Source organism: Spermophilus citellus, assembly GCF_964194105.1.
Source record: "Spermophilus citellus genome assembly, chromosome: 14".
Taxonomy (NCBI): Eukaryota; Metazoa; Chordata; class Mammalia; order Rodentia; family Sciuridae; genus Spermophilus; species Spermophilus citellus.
The window spans coordinates 82853793-82879307 of NC_138194.1; the positions used below are offsets into that span (position 1 = coordinate 82853793).

At 33.2% G+C, this 25515-nt stretch overlaps 1 protein-coding gene across 1 annotated transcript in view; it reads right to left on the reverse strand.

The window, feature by feature from the left end:
* The window catches only part of EIF3H (eukaryotic translation initiation factor 3 subunit H), a 94368-nt gene that overhangs the window by 45992 nt on the left and 22861 nt on the right, over positions 1-25515 (reverse strand). The window contains exon 2 of the mRNA XM_081265770.1: positions 23252-23408. Within this exon, the coding sequence (XP_081121896.1) occupies positions 23252-23408 (157 nt within the window). The remainder of the gene's footprint in view (positions 1-23251; positions 23409-25515) is intronic.

The window sequence follows — 25515 nt, forward strand, 5'->3', positions numbered from 1 at the left end:
ACCCATGTAGCACAGCCTGTCTCATACTTACTTTTACTCCCTTTACCTGGAAACTTCTGGCACAGCCTGTCTCTTTCTCTTTTGTGGGGCAGGGTATTGGGGATTGAACCCAGAGGCATTCTAAAACTAGGCTACATCCCCGGCCCTTTTTTATTTTGAGACAGTCTAAGTTGTCCAGAATGACACTGAGGTTGTGATTCTCCTGCCTCACTCTCTCCAAAAGATGGGATTATAGATGGTTGGTTTGTTTCTTTTTCAGGGCCTAAACTTTTTATTTCCTCCTGTTAAATATTATCCTGTTTAAATTAAAGATTCCAAATTTCAACTTGCCCTGATTACTTTTAATTATACAATGCAAATTAGTATATTCAATAAATCTTGATCTTAAAATTTGGTAAGCAGAATCTTCATTGATTAATTTAAATTATGCTCTAGGGGAAGACAGACCCTATATATTTTAAAAACCTCCAGGCATACAAGGAAGTAATAGCTGTACCCAGTTCTTAACATCTTTTTTTTTAAAGAGAGAGTGAGAGAGAGGGGGACAGAGAGAGAGAGAGAGAGAGAGAGAGAGAGAGAGAGAGAGAGAATTTTAATATTTATTTATTTTTTCTTAGTTCTCGGCGGACACAACATCTTTGTTTGTATGTGGTGCTGAGGATCGAACCCCGGCCGCACGCACGCCAGGCGAGCGCGCTACCGCTTGAGCCACATCCCCAGCCCAGTTCTTAACATCTTACCATTCATTAAGTGCTTACTAAAAGGAAACACTGCCTTAATGTTTTATGTGCATTCTTTATTAATACTCAGAACAATCCTAAAGGATAGAGAGTACTATCATGCTCCAAATCAGATCAGATTAAAATGTACCTTGTGTGTTTAAATCCAGAGCCTATGGCTCCATCACTACACCACAGGACCACTATCATCACTGTTAGGTAGCTATTACTTAAAAATAATTATTACAGTATTTATTTTACCATGACTTTAACAAATAGATCAATTTTAAAAAATTTGATAATTATTCAATAACCAAGATTATTATATATATTGAATGATACATATATATGCATACACACACATATACATATATATATTCAAAATGGGTATAAGTTGAAATTTTCCAATCCTCATAAACCTGCCCCACAAATCACGTTAACTGCCTGTCACAAATGCAAATTATCCCTTTACTCACTAGACATTCATTCTAAATTCAAATAATAATTTTTAAAATAGATATGAGCATTATCATGATACTCACAAAAGGACTTCGTAGTTGCCCACTATCAATGGTATAAAAGCCAAACTCCTTAACTAAAATGATCACAACTTATATACACCATGTTGTAAGTAAAAGCTAAAAGACTTTGAGTATGCCCTGCATCTGTGCCTACCTTTCCTTATGCAATAGCTCCTATTTCCAAACCTTTGTCCACCACAACCTGCTTCTCCACTCAAAGAAATCCTAAACTACTAGGTCAAGTACTTCTTCCTTCATGCTGCCAAACCCCAAGTTTTCACTGTTTAAGATTCTATTCAAAAAAAAAAAAAAAGATTCTATTCTAGTGAGAGGTGCAAAAGACACAGTGGGCACATCAGGGCAAGGGAGAGAGAGAGGTAGGGCTATTAAAATGGGTACATATAAATTCTTACAAACACACACACACACACACACACACACACACTTTCACTTAGGTGAACTATGTTTCAATTTTCCAGCAACTTCTGTGATGAATAAAACACCAGGAATTTGACTCCTCTATGCTCAACAAACTTTTTATCTTAAATCTCTTTAAACCAACTAATTTAAATGAACACACAGGTGGTATGATTATTCTCTTCTAAGGGTAGGGTCTTTAAGATCAGTAGTAAATGACCATGTAGATTTTTTTTAATGAAAATAATAAAATAGAAGATAGAATATTTTAGCAGTCTTCAGTGGCCACTGATAAGTCTGGCCCTGTAATAAAAGATGCTTAAATTAACTGCCAGTGCAGAAAAGTAGGTTAAAAAAAAAAAAAAAAAAAAAAAAAAAACTCCTTCATCCATCACAGGATGGTGACAATGCAGCTGAAAGAAAAATATCAAGACAACTTATCCATAGTCTTTACTTTCCTCTTAAAGAAAAATCCTCTTTAATTTTTAGCTACTACTTAGTAAAAAAAAAAAAAAAGTCAAATATAAATATGGCTTATTGTTCCTGCTGTTAGTGGGTCAACCAGCACTCTCTTAAAGAAAAGCAAGATTCACAGAGACGGAGCCAGGAGGCATCCATAAGAAAAACTGGCATCTACTAGGAAGGTAAATTTAGTGTGGTTGGGGTTCAGAGAGTCCATTTATAATGTGAAAGCTAGGTTAAACATAACATTGGTACTTTAAAACACCTTTTTTGAGAACTGGGAGGGAATTTTTCTATCACTGCTAATTTACTTACAAATTACATGCTTTCCCAAGTAAGTCCACCCTTCTAAATATAGTGTATGCCCAAGACATTCAACCAGCTATCTTTAATCACAAAACAGACTTCAGCTCTAAATTTACATTGTTAAAGTGTTTTTTTGATCAGTTCTTCTTCAAAACTAGGAAGAAAAAATACTTTTTTTTTTGCTAAAGTTAAGAATATATTCCTGAATTTCAAAAAAAATTAAAACAAATTACATTTTTGCATCACTTAATTCAAACACTGTTAATACTGCCCCACTACCTACCTATATGATTAAATTTAACTATTTTATGTTTGTAAGTAATTCACAATCTCCCCTTTTCAATTCAATCTATTTGATAAATATTTTACTGCACATTTAGCATATTCCACTGTTTGACATACAGAGGAAACAATAAATAAGTCTCAGTCCCTAAGCTCGATAAGAAGTGAATAATGAGTGAAAAGACACAGTCTCATCATCCTCATAATTCATAATATTAATTACTTGGGTATTTTTCATATATCTCTAGAAATTCTCTGATGTTCCTCTCACCAAGAGATGGAATTTAAATCCCCTTCTTAGTGCAGGCTGAATTTAGTGACTCACTTCTAAATAACAGGGGATAGAAAGAGAAAAAGAGTAACTTTTCAATGGAGAAACCTATTAGTAACTGCCTAACCCAAGTGACCAAGGTTAACATCATCACTAAGACATTGCAAAATGATAAACCCCAAATATGATATAATGAGAATGGGCACTTAGCTTGTATTCTTCCCCAAAATCAATAACTTCAATGTAATCGTAAAAAAATATTAGACAAACCAAAACTGACAATGTATAAAATAGCTGACAAAAAATGTCAAGTTTAGGAAAAGACACTGAATAGAAGAGACTAAAAGATATGACAAGTCAATGCAATATGGTATTCTAGATTGGATACTGGAACAGAAAAAGATCACGAATGACAAAACTGACAAATATACCATGGTTACATTAAGATGTATTAAGAGAAGCTGACTGAAGGAAGGGTATGCCAGAACTCTATACTGTCTTTGCAACTTCTGCAAATCTAAATTACTTCTAAATAAAAGCTTTAAGTGTATGTGTGTATACATTTCTTTCTGATATGTACTAGCGTGAGATAATCTATAAAAGTATGCAGCCAGGGCATGCATCAGGGACATGTGTGTGGAGTCTGCAGACAACATTTAAAGTCTTCAACTATGGCAAGGAGAAATTAATTAACTGGGGTGCAGAAGATAGAACAGATAATCACTACAGAGAAGACAGATTTTGAACCAATGGTTCAGAACAGCTGGCTGAACAGGTAGAGGAAAAGAAAATATTGTCAAGCAAGAGAAGATCAGAAAGAAAATATAACCACACATCTTTAGGACCCAGCTCAAATCCCATGTAGATTAGATCAACCTTGCACTAAAGTGATGTCCTCCCCTAAAATCATTTCCTACACTAGTCATTTGGCCATAATTGTTTACCACTGAGTACCCCTAATCCAAAAGTACTACACTAGAAAAGCTCTGATAGACAAAAATGGGGGGGGGGAGGGGATGTTGAGGATCAACTTGGGACCTCATGCACATTAGACAAGAACTCTAATAAATTACATCCTCAGGGGCTGGAGTTGTAGCTCAGCCCCTGAGTACTTGCCTCATATTGTGAGGCACTGGGTTCGATTCCTAGCACCACATATAAAGCAAATAAAATAAAGGTCCATCAACAAAACTAAAAAAATATTTTTTTAAAAATTACATCCTTAGCCCTGAAATTTGAAACTTTTTGTTTTTCCCCCGAGTGTCTTGTCAATGCTCAAAAACATTTCAATTTTGGAGCATTTCAGATTTTGGAATTTCAGAGTAGGGATACTTAACCTATTTTTTGATTCACATATTCAAAAAATACAAAAATATTCAAAGTCTAAAACATTTCTGGTCCCAAGCATTTCAGATAAGGAATATTTAACCTGTACTGACTTATGGTAAGTTTGTCACATTATTTAATTTTCTTAATTAAATTACTTAAATTTTACCTCCAAAAATAGATTGAAATAGGAGGAACCAGCCAGGTATAGTGACACACACCTGTAATCCCAACTGCATGGGAGGCAAGGCAGGAGTATCACAAGTTCAAAGCCAGCCTCAGCAACTTAGCAAAGCCCTAAGAAACTCAGTGAGACCCCATCGCTAAATAAAATATACAAATGTGCTGGGGATATGGCTCAGTAGCTAAGTGCCCCTGGGTTCAATCCCTGGTGAAGGGAGGGAGAAAGAGAGGGGGAAAAAAGGAGGAACCGAGTTTCACATAACCCTGGAACTTATCTTACCAGTTTCTACCTTATATCATGCCATGAACAATGTCTGACATAGTGGGGATTCAATGGATAGTAGATGTATAATATAAACTAGTCATCAGAATATGGTATTAATAAGAAATCTGATTTAAGTAAGGTGAATCATGGAAAGGGTAGGGAAAATGGTACAAACATTTTCAATTTCAAGAATCAATAACAAAATTTTTTTATTTAAAAACTTTGGAAGTCACTTTAGGGGGATTAAAAACCAAAAAGACACAAATGGTTCTGCCTAACAGCATTTCCTTCTAACATTCTGATGCTCTGATCTCTTCCACCTCCTGACAATTAACAATCAACAAAAAGGTATTCTACAAGGTGTTTAAGAGTACAGGATCTGCCTGGCCACAAGGGCACATACCTGTAATCCACCAACTCTGGAGGCTAAGGCAGGAGGATCACAAGTTTGAGGTCAGCTTCAGCAAGTGAGCTAGTGATGTGGTCCAGTGGTTAAGCACCTTGGGTTCAATCTCCAGTACAAAAAAAAGTACAGGATCTAGAATCTTGATTCCACACATAGTACAAGTGGCTCTCATATAAGCCTCAGTGAAATGGGAATAATAATGGTTCTCATAAACGAGTGACCAAGTTAAGTGTTCAACATAATGTTTGGCACATGACAAGTGATCAAAAAATGTCAGCAATTACAAGTGTGGTTGGAATGCTATCATTAATAGTACATACTTGTGAAAGATGAAAAAAAAGATTAGTGCCTCCTCCATTGCTAATGTCTAGGTCTTTTTTTATTTACTTTTCAAAGATGTTTCCCAACCTAAAAGATAGAGAGAAAATTTCCTACTGCTATGCCCTTCTTAGTAGCTAGTAAGAAATACCTTAATAGATAGTAAAATTTTGATGCTACTATTAATGAAATGGCAGCTATTTTGTTCCTTAAAAAAAAATAGTAAAGTTAGTAAACAAATATGAAGAAAAGCTCTTCAGGGTCAATAATCAAATAAACAGAACAACTACTGCAGAAAGAAAAATCAAAGGAATGGCCCTAACATTTCAATACTTCCTTTCCTAATTTTTAATTTAAAGATACTAGGCTGAAACATTTCAATTATGCAAGAGAAAAGCAAACTATTTAAGCCTCCTTTAGAGAAAATTATATCAGGCATTTTTTTCTTAATTTAAGTAATCTCATAGATTTTATGCCATGTACAGCTCTCACACTAGTTTATTCTAAGTCAGTGGCCAAAATGGTATTTATATTCCAAATATAAGTCCAGACAACTCCTTTGTAATAAAAGGTACTTTGCAGTAGAAATCAATTACACAGATAACCTTTTATGGCACTGTCCATGGGAAACATTGACTGCTGTTTCAAATATTCCTGATGTTGAAGTGATTAGCTACAATGACTATTCTCACAGAACTGTTAGTATATCCTAACCCATCCGTATAAATTTAAATATTCAATATTATTTCCAAGATGCTATAGTATATAAATAAAACAATTTCATCTGTGTGGAAAAGTTACCTATTACAACAAAGAATATACATTAGTACACTATCCATGTTATTCAGATATTAAAATATAGTAATAAATACTATAAAAATTATTCAAATTGTTTCATCCAAAAGAGATGACTTTCTCATTTTTCAACTAAGGCACTCATGCCTCAATGATTCCTTAGGTCATAAAGATTCCCAAGATAATGTGAGAAGTCAGACAGTAGAGACTTTAACCAAGCGACCAAGGTCAGCATCACCAGTGATGTTATATAGGTATCATGTTCCCTGCCTGATAGAATGTAATGAGACACTCCATAATGTGATTTTTTTTCCTCCAAAAATCTGTAACTACAGTCTAATCATGAAAAAATATCCAACAAATAATTCTCAAAATTGCCCAGATAATGAAAAATTGTGGCAGACCAGAAGGGGGCTAAAGAGACATGAAAACTAGATGCAATGTAATATCCTAGGCTGGATCCTGGAAAAGCAAAGGACATTAATAGAAAAACTGATGAAATCTGAATATAAATCTGGAGTTTAATATACTACAGTTATATAAGAAGATAATTCACTATGTCCAACATAATTCCAAAACAGTTTATTTAAAATAAAAAAAAAAACCCTTTACTAAACTGATGGCTCCAGACACACTTGTGACGGTTATCTAGCAGTCATGGATAAATTTTCTTGGCATTAACACTATAACCAATAAGACAATAACCAAGCTGGGTTTCCATAAATATTTCAAATATCAAATGCAACATCAGACAGAAAAGTCCTAGATGAAGTCACAGAATCATAAAGAACATGACAGTCATGGATTTAGCTAGATTACAAATAGCTTGAAATCCTTTACTAGCCAAATGCAACTTAACGAATTAAACCCAAATTCCTCTGAGGCTCTGAATGGTATAGTCCCTTGTTTCTCATTATTTATTCAGATAGACTGGAGCCTCTGAAAGTTCCCAAACCTGTCAAGCTCACTTCTATGTCCTAGCTTTGTACTTGGTCTTCCTCTTCTTAACACAGCTTACTCTTTCTTTTTCTTCAGGTGTCAGCTGACTGTACCTCCTTCCTATCCAGGGACTCTTTCAGCACCCTGTTTAAGGTAAGAGCACCACACTGCTCTGTTTATCTCTTCTACAGTACTTAGAACAACTTCTAATTACTTTGATCAGTTTAATGTCTCTCTCCTCACCTGTTCATAAGGTTGCCCCTCAATATACTGGCAGAGTACCTCAGTTGGCACTTGTTAAATATCAGTTAAATGAATGAATGAATTCAATAACTTGTAAAAACTATCCTTGAGACAGGGTACAACTGTCTAAGGAGTCCCACTCTCAGGAATAGACCATTGTCTTTGAAGAGTGGGATAAATCTTTTTCACTTCTACTTCTATTTGGTATATTTAGTTTTATTCTTTGGGGCTAAAAAAAAGAGATTAATCCATTCATTAAACAGCCCTAAAAATATCAGTTTATATCTGTTTTATATTGATCATTCCACAACTTATATACTCCTAAAATCACCCAAACTTCTAAATTTAAAAACCTTAAATATTTCACATTTTAGTAAAGCTGGTACTGTTGTTTAGTGTAGGAAAACCCCTGCTGGTTATCAATAGCTTACATTTATTGTATCCATCTGCTCTATAATATACACATACCATTATTACTGAACAGATGCTTTTTACAAAGTATTCAAAAGAGAGGGGATGACAAATTTAATTCTTCTAGAATGTCAGATATTAAAGCTATTTGATAAACTCTTAAAACATGAGGGAACACTTCAACTAAATCTTTTGTCATTTCTCCCCAACCCATCTCTAGTTTTATCTTCTCATTCTTGTTCCTAATTATCCTTCTGTTGTTCTGTCCTCAATTCACAAAACATTGATTTTATGATAACATCTATGCTGGAAGATCAAGAATGACTCAACTACCTTGAGTCTAAATTTCAGTTTCAAGTGATAAAAATTCTGCCAGGCACAGTGGCACACACCTGTAATCCCAGCAAATGAGGAATCTGAAGTAGGAGAATCACAAGTTGGAGGGCTGCCCCAGCAACTTAACATGGCCCGGAGCAACTTAGTGAGAACCTATATCAAAATAAAAAACAGAAAAGGCTAAGGATATAGCTCAGTGGTTAAAGCATCCTTGGGTTCCATTCCCACTACAAAAAAGAAAAAAAAGTTCAGTCTTCTAGAACCTGACCCTATTATTTCAGCCCATTCTCCAAACCAAGTCTCTGTACCAATTGACAAATTCTGTGCATTTATTAATTTTGTTCCTAAATCTATTCTTTATATGAATTTATTTCCCGAATCAACTTCAACTCTACAACTTAAAATACAACCCCTACTTTCCAAAAATAAGTTCCAAGCTCTCAGTAAGCAAACTTTGTGATACTCAAATCTTTCCCTATTTCTGATAACTTTTCTGCTTTGTCTCATTGGGGAAAATAAAGAGGCAACTGACTATCACTCCCATATATTCCTTTTACTACCAACAGCAAATCAAAACAAAATCATTGCCAGGCACTGTGGTGCATGCCTACAATCCCAGCAACTTGGGAAGCTGAGGCAGAAGGACCCAAACTAGCCAGATCCTGTCTCAAAATAAAAAATAAAAAGGGCTGGGGAATGTAGCTCAGGGGTGAAGTGTTGCTGGGTTCAATCTCCAATACCAAAACAACAACAATGACAAAAAAAAAAAAAAAAAAAGACTATTACATTTTTAAGTGCCTTTAACCAGGTACAACAGGATATGGAAACTTTAAGCTAAAATCCTAACAGTTTATAATAGGGTACTCAAATATCAAAATTGTGAAAATTAATGGGAACATAAATAAAAGTACAACACATTTTACACATAAATTTTCAGAATTACACTAAATGATTATTCCTATTATGCTAATGACAACTGTACCTTAAAATATTAAATCTTCCCTGTCTTCCCTTTACTAGTTAAAATAAATATTTATTTTTCTAAGCCAAAACATTCACTAAATACATAACAGAGATACTATTAAATACCTGTGAAAGACAATTTCTATAGTAAGAAAATTACTGAAAGGAAATTCTATTGATTTTGATGACTAAAAATTTCATTCATCTATATTAGGCTAACTTAAGTTTAAAGATTTCAAGTTCAAAGGCAAAGTGAGGCAATTTATCAAGTAAATTAAATTCTGTGATTAGTATAATCCATTCATTATGGGTGTAGTAGTTAAAAAATCTTTTCATGAATTTTCGAAGATGTTCATCAAAACCACTTAATACCAGCTGAAGAGAAACTGATAGCAGTAGTACATTCTCAAAACATGAAATATATATTTTAAATGCACATATTTATATCAAACAAAATTAATTGAATTATACCAATCATCCTTACAGTACTCCTCTACCATATGAAGTGTAATTATGATCCAAGCAAAAACTAAAAAGGAGCAATGTCAGATGAACCTGATATTCCACTGCTATGCTTTCAAGCTTTTAATTTTATGTTTAACAGGTTTTCTTGTTCTAAGGTTCTCCTAGCTGTTGAACTTGCACTTCCTCCAATTTTGGCTTGACCAGAGTCTTTCTTTTAAAAGATCTCTTCGCAAAGAAAAAAATTATGGTCTGAATCGCAAAGATGACAAGAAACCTTAGCAATTTAAATAGACAAGCCTTGAAATAATATTGTGATCAAAGTATCAAGCAGCCTAATAAAATCCAGGTGGCTCAGGCTTATCATATATGGTACTCATTACCACAATTGCACTATTTAATCTACTTCCTGGTGTCAAAAAAACTTTCTGTTATTAATTCCCCCAGTTATAGATCTGCTTAAGTTACCATGTTTGCTGATAAGACAACTCTTTGTTTAAAAAAAAAAATTAAAAAGGAGTGGGACTCATTTTAAATGTTTTAGAACTAAAGCTATCCTTGCTAAAACCACAAACCCCACAGTGGCTTTGTACTATTAACCATCTATACATAGAGTTACATTAATTTCTAAGGAGGTACCAGATGATTCATGGTTAACACATTTTTGTAAGGGTTTACATGTTTTATCAAAAAAGCAACCATGTACACACAATAAGAACTGTTTTACAAATTTTTACAATTCAAGTAAGAGACACATCTGCCAACAAAAGTACACAGGTTAGATTCTGCCAGTTAATGCCTCTTACTCATATAAAACTTCATCACTGACATGTCCCCTGTTGGTTATAACTTTTCAAATTTTGAAGTAATTTTCCCATTGATAGATCCCATCTTTTTTTTAAAGTAGTCGAATGTTCTCAGCAAATGTTTTACAGCATAATACATTCCCAAAAGATTTTATTTAAGCAAAGTAAAAATGCTGTAATTATTAAATCTACTACATTTGTCAAAAATTGGAACAGCAAAAAGATTAAATCAAGAAAAAAATAACAAAGGGAAGCTTGATTAGTTTTTCCTGCTAGATTTACCTGTCTCAATCATGATACCATGACATACCAAAAGTAAATTGTGAGAGCTGTTCATAGTGTACACTTCCATTTTACAGATAGCTAGTTGTACTGGTTACAAAGGAAAGTAACTAACTGCTCAATGTTCCATGAGTGGCACCCAGTGTTCACATAGATTCCTTACAGCTAACGGATCCATTTCCTTTCCTTGCTCTTCTCTCAGAGTCATTCTGTTTGCCCAGATGGCAGAAACAGCAGATTGGGAGCATTGCACAACACACCACTTAACCATACTGTGTACACAGTAAAGAAGGAAATTCACATGACAGGCTTTATCAGTATTGTCTGTTGAAATCATCTGCAAAGCAATGTATTCTAGAAAGTCTCATCAGTCAGGCACTGATTTTCTCAAGCAAAGTAAACCATCCATTCAAACTATTATTTGTAATTGCATTCAATGGCATTTAATAAGAACATATTTTCCCTTCCCTCCCTTACTCAGCCTAGTCTATACTTTCAATTAATCTCTCCATATCATGTGCCAAATACTAGAAGCTATACTGATTCTCAGCAATTTAAATGGGTTTAGAATGCTTGATCCGGCTGTATATATTCAACTATCAATAATTTTCTGATGACCTAAAATTTAGAACTGCCCTTATGTTTACTGAATATCGTGTGTGTGTGTGTGTGTGTGTGTGTGTGTGTGTGTGTACACACAGAGGAAATTTTCTGAAATCCAGTGTTTAATTCAATAATCATTTGATTCTAGCTGTGCTGATAGCAAATGATAACACCAAGAAATAATATTTTAAATAAATACATTATGCCTACAAAGTCACAACTATAGGCATCTATACCACAATGTTCTGACAAAAATATAATTATGCAACCTTCCTAAAACTGTGTATTACATTTTAGATAGCCATGCTATAGGGCCTCTGGTTCTGAATGAGCCACTAATTTTTAGGCTTCTCTTGGCCTCAGTTTTCTATTTGCTACAAGAATTACAGAAATTCTTATTATGATCCATGTTGCAAATGTGAAAACTGAGGCTGAAGAGAACTAAGATTACAACTGGTGGTAAATCAGAACTTTAGTCAGAACTCAGCCTAGATTTCTTTCCTTTTATGCCTTTTAGGAAAATTTGCCAGATTTTTAAAATTTTCTCAACCAAGAGCTACAATGTTATACACAAATATACATTGTTTCCATAATTGGTTACTAGTGTTTTTTATTTTTTTTTTTTTATTTAGGCTTCCTATAAGAGGAGACAATCTTCCAAAAATAAAAAGAAAATTTTTATTTAAAAATATGGATTCTGATAAAACACCAGCAGAACAGTCTCACTATTAGTCACATCAAATATTTCCTAAAGGATCAGAGAAGAAACCCAAATATGCCTAAGTGATCTTAACAGTTCATGCAGTGTCTGTACTGTCCTATTCCTCATTTATCATCGGAAAAAAAGGACAACTAACCATTAAGGAATAATACCACTATTATTCATACAGCCCCTCAACTTCTTCTAATACTGACTTTTTTTTTTGGGGGGGGGGTGCTAGAAACTAAACCCAGAGTTTCACACATGCAAGGCATGTGCTCTACCACTGAGCTACATCCCCAGCCCCTAAAACTGAATCTTTTTAATGTCTTATGTCACCTGTGTTTTCAGCATGGAGGTAGGGTGGTGGTGGTGGTGATGATGAAGGAGAAGTTAAAATTAAAAATTGTAAGGAGAAATAATTTATCTAACCAGGTCTTAGCCATAGATTTTTACACTGTCTGAATATACTTAAAGCATTGGATGCTGCTACCAAGTGAAAATGAATAAAAAATATAGTTTTCATATGAAAACAAAAAACAGACAAATTTATAAATTTTCAAAACCAAAACTACAAAACAAATATTCCAAGAATAATTCGAACTATGATCTTGAAGACATATAGACCTGGAGGTATGCATTTACAACCTTAACTCATTCTCTAACTACATAAATATATTTTAGACACCTTCATTTGCATAACAACATAATTTTCATTTGTTATTTGATTCACTAATATAGTGACCATCAATTCGCCCATGTTTCAAATCAAGTACACTACTTAAAACACCTGAAATTATTTAAATAACAAGCATTTTTAAGAATAGCCATAAGAGATACAGGTAAGCAACAGCCAGTGAAAGAGCTTGGTACTTAATTTCATCTCAAATATGGGTTTAATGAATAAACAATAAAGAAAAAGCCTAGCACAGTAGTGAGGCATGCCTACATTCCCAACTACTCAAAACACTGAAGCAGAAGACTGCAAGTTTTAAGGCCAGCCTGGGAAACATGACAAGACTCCCATCTTAAAGAAAGTCTGAAAGATGGAGCTCAGTTGGTAGAACACCCTGGGTTCAATCTCCAAAACTGAAAGACAGGGGCGGGGGGCACAAAAGAGAAGTTAAAGTCAGAGCAGAGGAGCCTGGAAACTACAAAGGCTGAGGAAAATTGACATAAGTTTACTGCTGCTACATTGCTGAGACTATCAGGCCAAAAGTCCAAAGAGTTCCACTTAGAGTTGTGCTGCCAGAATCCAACTGCCATGGATACTGGCACACAAATGTCTCTGCAAGGTCATCACCTATCTAATTCTATAAAACAGAAGCAAGATAAAATTATTTCTGCAAAGATGACTGAAATACTTGTATGTTCCTCTCATCAATCAAGTAGGAAAGAAGGTTTGTCTATATACTAAAACATGAGGTCTGCAGGATAGATATTAGAGGGGGAGAAAAATGTACATAAGAAGGGGGAGAGATGAAGTTGCATTATAAATTTACACTGTTATATTGTTTCTAAAGCTATGAAAACTTAATTAGAGAAAAACAAATATAAATCAAACAGAACACTTCACTGGCATGACTAAGATATCACTTTGGAAATGTAGCATTCACATTAAAAACATCTAATCTAATTATGAATCCATAAGTTCTTAAAACTTGCAGATTAGGTAGTACATTTAGTTGAAGAAGTGAAATTGGGCAGCACTTCTGGGCAAATAGGAAGCGAGCCTGAACTTGTTCATTAGGAAAATTTTGGGGAAAAACAGAAATGAAAAGGATTTTTGGTTACATACTATAATTATGATTTTCTAATATTTAATTAGTGTTAAATAATTCATCTTTAATAGTCATTACATTACCTTGAAGTTTAATAGTAAATTCAAATATCTTTACCTAAAGTTATTGTAGGTCAAAAGTAAGACAGTTTTTATTCAATTAAAATTTAAACCACTGGGAACAGTAATTTAAGGATTACATTTTTAGACTTGGGAAACTTAGGAATTTTAAATACTATTTAAGTACTGTATCTACCTGTAATTTTCAAATCTTACAGTATTACTTTAAGTCTGCACAAAATTTGAACAGGTTTTACTTGGCTTCTTTCCAAACCATAGCACTTACACTTTGGGGACCAAGGGAGAGAATAGTGTAAAGCACTTTAATTTCTTTAAGCAGAAAAACCTTTTACCTTGACCACATTTTCAATAGTGTATCCTTCCATTCACAGGAATTTCTCAACTCATTAAAACAAAACAATAAAAGGAACAACTAAATTTTAAAACATGAAATAAATGCAAAAACATTTTTGAGACTTTTAAAACAAATTTAGACTTTACTCCTATTCTTTTATTTAAAATCTTGAAATATCTAAACTAAATAAATAAAAAAAGACATAAATATATTAGAACTAATGCTTCATATATGGATTTTGCTTCTCATATTCCAATCACTTTTATGAACACAAAACTAGATTTTTAAGTTAAAATTTCAACTCACAAACTGAAGGATTTCGGCATGATCAAAATAATTTAACCAAATAGTAATCTAAAGTTTACTGCCCTGAATGAACCACTAAATCATTAAATGTGAATGGTTTAATATTTTCAAAATACCACCATAAGTAACAACAAAAAGATCAGTACCAGGGAAGTACAACTCAGTAGATTCTCTCTAATATCTGCCTATGTGGTTTCTAAAGTGAAGTATTTACTAAATATCTAAAATGTATTAGTCATTTTATTAAATATTTAAATAAAGCTTACTACACTATGGATCCCAAGTTTCAATAAAGACACTAACATTATTCAGGAGTCCTTTCATTTATCAAAAGAGCACTATACAACTCTCTCTACCTAGATGCTAGAGTAGCAGCAATATTTAAAAAATATTATCAAAGAATATAATTATGTCTGAACAATAAAGATGATAAATCAAATGTACATATTAGTTTGTTCTTTATTTCTAGGGATGCTGGTGCTACTTATAAAAGTCCAGAAAAGTGAATAATTAGAATAAACTTGCAAGACATAACTTAAAATTGCAACTGACATCCATTTACAAAAAACAAATTTTACTTCTCCTGTGAAGGTATAACAAAAAAGGAGTTCATAGCTGATGTGTGTTTCCATCATTTTTTTCCTATCTTAATTCTGCCTCACAAATTTTTATTTACACACTTGTCTCTCACTTAAAATCTTTCAAGGCAGTAACCAGAATTTGGAATCTTTGTAACTTTTCCACTATCCACTCAATATAATTTGCTGGATAAACACAAAACTGAATTATGGTAGGCTTAAATTTTTTTCTGAGATATTTGAAACATTTTATCCTCCCTTCACTGAATGCCTGAGGTCACTAAGTAAAAATGTTCCTATTCTTCAGTAAGTTCAAAGAAATACCCTGAAACTGTCTGTATATAATTTCTAACATTTCTACCAAGAAGAGCTCTTTTTAAAAAGTGCAACAAAACAGACAGGGTCTTTTTCTGTTTGTTTGTTTTTAACAGATCGCAATGATCACTGGCTAATCATACAAATGGGAATAAGAAAGTTAACATTACATCTTTCCACAAAATGTCCCCATCTGTCCAAAAAGTATGGAAAGCTTTCTCTGTCCTGACTCAACTCTTCCCTGAATTCAAAGGCAATATAAAGTCAAAATACTATTCATCAGCTAAGTTTCAAGCAATTTTACCCTGGATGTGGACTTTGTGCAAACTAAGAACAAAAAGAAAGGAAAGAGATACCTGAAGTAGCAGGTAATTAAGCACAGATTTTTCTCCCCAACATAAATATGGCTTACTTATGTAGAATACAGCAAATAATAAAACTACACAAACTTACTCTCCAAACTCAGTTATACAAAAATAATATTTATGTTGGGGCTGGGGTTGTGGCTCAACAGTAGATGCTCGCCTAACATGTGTGAGGCCCTGGGTCCTATCCTCAGCACCACATAAAAATAAATAAATAAAATAAAGGCATTGTGTCCAACTACAACTAAAAAATATTAAAGATAATATTTATGTATGGAAAACAACTCTGAATACATCTTATTTCAATTCATATTTGCCAAATCATATTTTAGCCGTTGAGACCCGTTTTAAGATTCTATAGTGCTGCTTTCCTTTTGAAAGCTTAATGATAACAATATAATGTGCAGAACAGTTTACACTAGTATTTCTTACTCTAACACCAAACTTAATAAAAAATAAAACAATTTCTCCTACTGAAAATTTACCCCCAAAAATAAAAATTATGTGTGTATGTATCACTTCAATGTGTTATCAATTAAACATGCTGCAAACATCAATACTAAGTTAGGAATCATTTCATTCCCCCAGCTGCATTTCAGTAGCATAATAGCATTCATGCTTCTTCTTGAAGGTCTACTTTGAAGGCCAAAGATCATCCTATAGGACTAACTTAAAGCATCCAAAATTAAAAAGAGAAAATTGTTCACTCCAAATATATTGCATAAGATTTGGCTCTTATGGAGAAAAAAAAGCTTCTTATATCACCTGCCATATTAAATTGATTCAATCTGCTAACAAACAAGACAGTGAGTTATTGAATCTGTGTTTAATTCAGTGCACTTTATAACATATTTAAAGAATTCAGTTGTATAAAACAGTATCTGAATCTTATCAGATGAAAATATTTTTCCCTTTTAGCAAGCTTCGGGTTGCATGTCTGAGAAAACAAATTAGTATCCAGTTCTCCTAAGCTTGATAATAGTGCCCCCTAATGGGAATTTTAATATGAGTTTTTCTGCTCATTTTTTAAAAGCATATATTCTCTAACATGAGTAAATTATCTCAATTTCAACTAGAAAGGAAATTATGTAGCATAAAAGTTTACCAGGATTTAAACCACTCAAATTTAAGAATTACTACATTTTACAAACCACAAGTTGTGAATTAATAAAGAGAAAAACAAGAAACTTCATACCCCAACATTTTTCTAGGTTTTGAATCAATTTATACAACATAATCAGTCAGCACTATACAGGTAACCCTATAAGGAAATTATCTTTCTCACTGTTTTTGGTACTCAGTAAGTGAGCATGTGCTAAATGAATTACAGAGTTAGACTACAGCAGTTCAGAAGTTATTCAGTACCACGATTCCTGAAGGAAGTGAGGAGACCCTCACTCAAATATTGTGCTCATACCAGTACCTTTCCATAACACCTAGTCACAATTTTCCAATTATGAATTTAATGCCTTCTTCCCTATTATCTATAGATGGTTCCCCTAAATATTAAAATTAAAATAATGTAGCTTTAAAAGAAAAATATACTAAAATTAAAGCAAAAACCAACTATTCTGATACTTCCCATGTTTGCCAGTGAAGCAAACACCCAATAACACAGTATTTTCCTTTCAGTGCTCACAATATAGTCTAGATTCAGTGTATATATATATATATATATATATATATATATATACACACACACACACACACACACACATATACACACACTAGATTCAGTATATATATATATATATATATATATATATATTATTAAAAAAGCAATATATAGAAGAAATAAAAATACACAAAAAAGCATCTATTTATAATGGAAAGAAAGAACTGCCTTATCCTTTAACAGACAAGAGGGAGAATATAAAGATATGTATTAATCATAGGTGGTCAAACTTCAAGAACCATAAAGTAATTTAGGCTTGGGATCCAAAGGATCACTGTCAGAACTACTCAACTGTTCCACATGCCACTGCAGGAGAAATACAGGCACAGAAAATAAAACAATGTGCACTGTTCCAATAAAACTTTATTTACAAAAGCAGGCCCACAGATCAGTTTGTCAACCCAATTTAAAATATTCGCTAACATTTCATTTGCATCACAGATTTAAAATTTCCTCTTTACAATAAAGCACCAAAACAAAAGGGGAAAAAATAAAACCTCATACCCCCATGGTGTGGGGGGGAGACTAAGCAACTATATAATTACTAAAATTCTAAAACATTCCCCTAAATAAATACTGATTTAAAGGGTATAAAATAATGGAAAAGCAAAGGGCAAAATGGTAGGCCTTTTTCAGGATATAAAATAATCAAACTGTAGGCCTATTCTAAGATACATTTTTATAATAAAATGTTTGTTTCATCTAGATTTGATTTTTTAAAAATCCAGTCATTGCATTCTAATGCACATTAAGAGAATAAATGTAATGGAAAAGCAAAGGGCAAAATGGTAGGCCTTTTTCAGGATATAAAATAATCAAACTGTAGGCCTATTCTAAGATACATTTTTATAATAAAATGTTTGTTTCATCTAGATTTGATTTTTTAAAAATCCAGTCATTGCATTCTAATGCACATTAAGAGAATAAATGGCTTAGGTGAGAGAATCTAAAATCTAAGCCTTTTGCCAAAGGTTATGAAGAAATATAGGGAACTATACTACATTTTTCACATGTACAGGACAGATGGAAAAATCCCAGTTCCTAAAGGTAAAATCATGAAAAGCAAATTTACTTGTTTTGTACAAAAAGTGGATTTCAGATACAGACTCATGCTGCCCTACATTCAATATTTCTCTAAAAGTCTAAGAGCAACATACTATCATGGAAAAATCATAGGATTTAGACCAGGCAGTCACAGGGTCTCAATCCATATTCTACTGATTCTTACAATGATTTTGGACAAGTTTTTTATATCACTAAATACTGGTTTCCTAATCCACAAAATGGGATTGAAAAAAACTGTGCAGAGTAACATCTTATTATAGAAAATATACCGATTGTACACAATACACACTACATAGTTATTATCTAATGCTCTCTCCTTATCTCAGGGCTATTGAAAAAAATTTTTAATGAGGTGAGTTGTTTTGTTTTTTTGTTACTAGGGGATTGAACCCAGGAGCACTTAACCACTGGCCACATCTCCAACCCTTTTTATTTTTTTATTTTGAGATAGGGTCTCGCTAAGTTACTTAGGGCCTTGTTAAATTGCTTAAGCTGGCTTTTAACTTGTGATTCTCCTGCCTCAGATGAGTCAATGGAATTACAGGTGTATGCCACCATACATATGTGGCTTTAATGAGCTTCTTAAAGTATATGTTAATCAATTATCTCAAACTTATGAGAGATTAACTTCCAATGATCAATATTTAAAATAGTCAACATATCGTTGTTTATTTGCCACAACTGCACTAAACATTATTTCTCCTTCATATTCTAAACCAAGAAATTTATACCAATAATAATAAATACTTGAGAAAAATGTGTAACATTTTTTTTTTTTTTAAACAGAAAACTGTGTAAGCTATTTTGGTATGGCGTCCACTCCCACCAAATAACAAAACAAGTCACTTCAAGTAAAGCTCTTATGCTTCTTTCCTGTAAACCAAAGAAATTGTATTAATAATTGCTAGTCTTCCAGTCCTAAGTTAATGATTATTGAATTATAAATAAGCATCCCCAGATATATGTTGTTGGGTAGGAAAATAAGAGATATCCTAATACCACCAGAATGGACTGCACAGAAATCTCAACCTTAATTGCATGGGAGGTATAAACACATAGTAATTCAGATCTAAGTATGGCCATTTCGGGGGGAAAAAACATAAAAGATGTATTCTACACAACCATATTAAAAATCAAGTACTAGTACTCAAAAACAAAAATAATCTTAGTTTTTAGAGGTATTATTCAAATGAAAACTGATTTGCACACAAATTACAATACCAAGGGTACTATAACCTTAGCAAAAATATACTTGAGGCATTATGAAGATGTTAAGTCAAATGAAATAAATAACATTTTATCAATTAAGTTATAAAGAAAATGAAGAGGAAATTAAGAAAACAAGCCAATTTATAGTAGCATCATAAACACAATATTTACAAATACACTTAACCAAAACAGCAAAGACTTGCCAATACTAGTCAAAGCAACCTACATATCCAATGCAATCCCTATCAAAATCCTAATGATATTTTTCATAGGAATAAAAATAGACATCCTAAAATTCATATGGCATCTCAAAGAACCTTGAACAGCCCAAACAATTTCCAATAAGAACAAAATTAAAGCCCTCATACTTTCTGATTTCAAAAAAGTTTCATTAGAGGGCTGAAGTTGTGGCTCCATGGTAGAGTGCTTGCCTCGCACATGTGAGGTACTCGGTTTGATCCTTGGCACCACATAAAATAAATAAATAAAATTAGTGTGTTCATCTACAACGAAAAAAACATATTTTAAAAAAAAAAGTTTCAGGGGCTGGGATTGTGGCTCAGCGGTAGTGCGCTTGCCTAGCACATGCGAGGCGCTGAGTTCCTCAGCACCACATAAAAACAAATAAATAAAGGTATTGTGTCCAACTACAACTAAAAATAAAAAATAAAGTTTCATTACTAAGTTGCAGAAATCCAGAAAGTGTCATGCTGGAATAAAGACAGAATATTAACCAATGCAACGCAACAGACATTCCAAAAATAACCCCTGGCATAGGGTTGATCTTCACCCAGGGTACCAAGGCCTCTAAACTGAAAAGGACAGTCTCTTCAACAAATGGTGCCATAAAAACTGGAATACATATGCAAAAAAATGAAGTTGGACACTCCCTTGCACTACACACAAATTTTTCAATAGCAAAACCCATCATTATGTTCAACTATAATACACCAATTAAAAAATGGAAAAAATTATTCAAAATGGAAACACCTAAACTTAAAGATATGAAAATTAAATTCATAGAAGAAAATATGGGAAAAACTTCCTAATACTAGATTTGTCAATGGTTTCTTTAATATGACACCAAAAGCACAGCAACAAAAACAAAAACAGACAAATGCAACTAAGCCAAACTTTAAAACTACACATCAAGGAAACAATAAACAGAATGAAAGGCAACCTGCAAAACAGGAAAAAACAGATATTGCAAACCATTACCTCATAAGAGATTGAAACCCAAAATTTAAAAAGAACTCCAAATCAAGCACAAATTCAATTTTAAAATGGCAAAGGTCTTGAACAGACATTTCTCCAAAAATTATACATGAGTCAACAACAAATACAAGCAGGCCCTCCATACTCACGGGATCCCCATCTGGGGATTCAACCAACCTCAGATTAAAAATACTTGGGAAGAAAATTTGTTTCTGCACTGAACATATACAGACTTTTTCTTTACTATCAAAATAATACACTATTACTACTTACATTATATTAGAGTCACCTAGAGATGATTTAAAATATATAGGACAATGTGTACTAGTTATATATAAATGCTACTTATTTTACATAAACAACGTGAACATCCATGAATTGTGATATTCAAGAAAGGTCCTGGAACCAATCACCCATGAATAACCAGGAACCGTATATGAAAAGATGTTCAATATCAGTATTCTCCAGCAAAATATAAATCAAAATCACAAAATTGCCTCTCACTCATTAAAATGACCACTATCAAAAACAGAAGATAACGAATGTTTTGGAATCCACATGAATAATGGGTAGGAATGGAAAGCAGTGCAAACAAAACAGTATAGAAGTTACTCAAAAAATTAAAAAGAAAGGACTGCAGACAGCTCAATGGCAGAGTACTTGCCTAGCATATGCATGGTCCCAGGTTTAATCCTCAGCACCAGAAAAAAACAAATAAATAAAAATAAAATTACCATATGATTCAGCAATAACCTTCTGGGTATATGTCCAACAGAAGTGAAAACAGGAAAAAAAAAAGAAAACAGAATCTCAGAGATATCTGCTGAACACCCATGTTCACTGCAGCATTAGTCACAATAGCCAAGAAGTGAAAGCAATCTAAATGTCTATCAACAGATGAATGGATAAAGTAAATGTGGATATAAATACAACAGAATAAAACAGCCTCAGAGGGAAGAAGAGGAAAAAGAGGAAGAAGAGGAAGGAGGAGGAGGAGGAAATCCTGTCATATGCTATACCACGAATGAACTTTGCAGATATTATACTACATAAAATAAGCAAGTCATAAAAAGATAAATACTAAATGATTCCACTTATATGAGATATTTAAAGTGGTCAAACTCAAAGAACACTGTTTGTTAAGGGCTGAGGAAAGTAGAAAAGGGGAGTTAAAGAGTTTCGGTTGCATGATGTGAAACAGTTCTACAGATCTGACTAACAGCATGCACTGGGTTAAAACTCATGTGGTACATACTTTAAAATTGTTAAGATGGTAAATTTTATGAATTTTTATGCCACAATTTCTTAAAAAACCAGAAAACTGTACAGAAAATGAGCCAAGTTCAAACAAGTAAGAAATTATTTTCAACTAGATTTTTTTTTTAATCTTTTAGGATGTTCACCTTGACCTCTGGCAAACTTTTAACTACTATAGGCCTTTGATAACAAAGCAATTACATCTGGAGTCCAAAAATAAAATGCTTCTGAAATGTTACAAAATCTTCCTCTGAAGCAGAGAGCTGGACTCATCTTTCCTTAAACACTGTCCAAACAGAACAGAATAGATGCTGGACACACAATGATGATCCATGTCCTTCACAATGTTAGTTATTTGCCAAGCTGGTTTCATAATGAGAAAGTCAACATAAGCACAGCTTCTATCCTAGTTACAGTAGTGTCCCCTTATCCATGATTTTGCTTTCTATCTCACCCTAGTTCAACCGTGGACTGAAAATACATAGTCAGTGGAAATTTTCGGAAATAAGTAGTACATGAGTTTTATTCAATTCATGATATTTTATAATATAATATGTTACTATAGTGCTGAGAAGTGTAGCTCAGAGGTAGAGTGCTTGCCACGTATGCATGAGGCCCTGAGATGGGTTCCTAGCAGGACAAAAGAAAAAAAAAACTGCTATACCTCTTATATTTTATTTTTAGTTATTATTGTTAATCTCTTGCGTGCCTAATTTATAAATTAAACTTTGTCATTTGCATGTATGTATGTATACTATCTGCAATTTCAGACATCCACTGGGAGTCTTGGAATATACATCCTTTAAAAATGAGATGGAGATTACTATATTACAAATGAGAATCACAAACTCCAATTAAGAAAGGCAAAAGTAATCAATATTTTTATTTAAATTTCATTTCCCAGAATTTGTATAATTTTTCCAAGAAATTCAAATCAAGTGATTTAGGTTCACTTGACTTTCTCAACAATGGATAATCAAAGTTTACACTGAGAATTGTATTAACAAGCATTTGTACAAACTGCAAAGACACAAACTTGAAATGAACATCTTTACCTTCATCAAACTCAGCATCATCCTCTGTGTGCTGGGGGAAAGGAAAGCAGTTGGTAATTTCAAGCCGATCTTCTACAACTAGGCCCAAAAGCACTCCTTGAACAACCTCAGTTCCTTGTCCTTCTTCTTGATAATGTTTTATTATCTTTAATACTACCTAAAAGAAAATAACAGAAGGGAATTTAAAAACCATGCCTAGTTTACATTTCTTTTTTTCCCCTCTTAAAAAAAATCTAAAATTATTCTACTGTGTTTGCAAAGCCACAAAACTACATACATAATAGGACTAAACAAATGTCTTAGCATTTCTTTAACCTTACATAAGTAATAAAGCTCATATAAAGTTCCTAGATACTTAATTATATTAATGAGGTCACTAAGCCTGTTAAAATCAAAGTAAACAGAGATGATAGAACACATGGGCTTAATGTAGATCTTCAGACAAATTCCAGAACTGATTCCTAAAGAGCTGGTTTCTACATATACAGAAGGGACTTATAATGACTAGAATCCAGCATGGTTTCACAAAGAAGCCAGATCAAAATAACCTTATTTTCTTTTATAAAGAATATAAAGTTGAAAATTAATATATATTAAAACAAGTTATTGCAATTCATAAAAAGACATCATTATTTCACTCTTTCCAACATCAGTAAACTGTTATCAGTTCTTTACAATGACCAAAGAAAAAAATTACCAATAACAGTACCCAGCTGAGATGGGAAAAAAGCACAGGTTTGATTATCTAAATATAACAATGTGAGTAAGAGAACCCAGAAAGGGATAATGTAAGAGAGAAAGCTTAAAGACCTGTGATGAGGACGAAGTTCAAATCTCTCTAAGCAAGACACTCACAAACCACCTTCCAAACAGCGGTGGGTTATCAAACCTAAAGACCACTGTGTTAGTTTCAAGAAAAAATATTTCAAATTTAAGAATAAATTTTCTCAGCATTCAAGACTGTCCAAAATAAAGTCTTCAGGAAAGAGGCAATTACCAAAAAGAACTGATGCAACTCTAATATTCATGATCTTGCCATTTTATAATCTGATGAAATAAAACAATCAGGGAAAAAAAACATGTTTATCAAAACTAAGCTTGCTCATTCATGTTGACATTTTGTAGTCTTCCTACTTTCCTATATACATATTAAGCTCTGGAATCTTTATTTCAAAAAATAAGGTAGTAAAAATGTTGGGACTAGTGTCATTTAGATGTGAAGTACAAAAGAAATTCCTACTTAGAAGTAATTAATTAACATATATATGTATATTTTTGTTAGTCTACAGAGATAGCCAGGAATTTGCCATACGTGTATTTAAATGTGTTTTTGACTGTTTTTGGTGCTGGGATTTAACCTCAAAGTCACATCTTCGAGCCTTTTTACCTTTTATTTTGAGATAGGATCTCACTAAGTTGCTTTGCTAAGCCTGGCCTCAAACTTGTGATGCTCCTGTCTCAGCCTTCTAAGTCACTGGGATTACAGATAAGCACCACCATGTCTGGCAAATGTATATATTTTTAAATAACATACATTAGTGGTATCTATAAGTGAAACAGAATCCATGTTCTGCTCATTGTCTCCACTTTTAAAAATGTTTTCATAAAAATGAAGGATGTTTTACTTAACATCATATCTTCAAACCTAAAATAGGTACTGACGCAGGAAAGATATTCAAAATATATTTTACTCAAGGAATAAATGATAAAAATTTATTGATCATTTATGATATGTCAAGCACTCCACTAAGTGTCTTACATGCAATGAATGACTCATTTAATCCTCACAACCATCCTATGAAGTCAGTTATTTTCTCATTTTGTATAAGGAAAAGAGATAATTTGACACACAATTATTAAATCCAAGAAGTGAGATTTAACTTCTGACTCCCAGGAATTTTTAGTTACCTTCACAATTGCTATTAACTTCAACTGCTTCAAACATGTTTATAACAAAGTTGAAACACATAAGATGCAGTGTCAACAGCTCTGTAAGTCCTTGTAACCAGGGCTGCAGAAGGGATTCATGCATGGAATAGGAAAAGCTCAGTGTAGGACTAGTGGCCAAGAGGAAATGGTGCTCATGGTCATACTGCTGTGCCCTGGTCACTGAAACTAAAATAGCATCAAAAACAGACTGCCAGTATTTCCAAAATAAAATGCAGTTTTTAATCTTTAGCAACAAATGCTATCCTCACAAGCCACAAGATAGCAATGTTCTCCCACAAAAATCCTGTTCTCAGGCTCACCCGTCTCATTTCCTC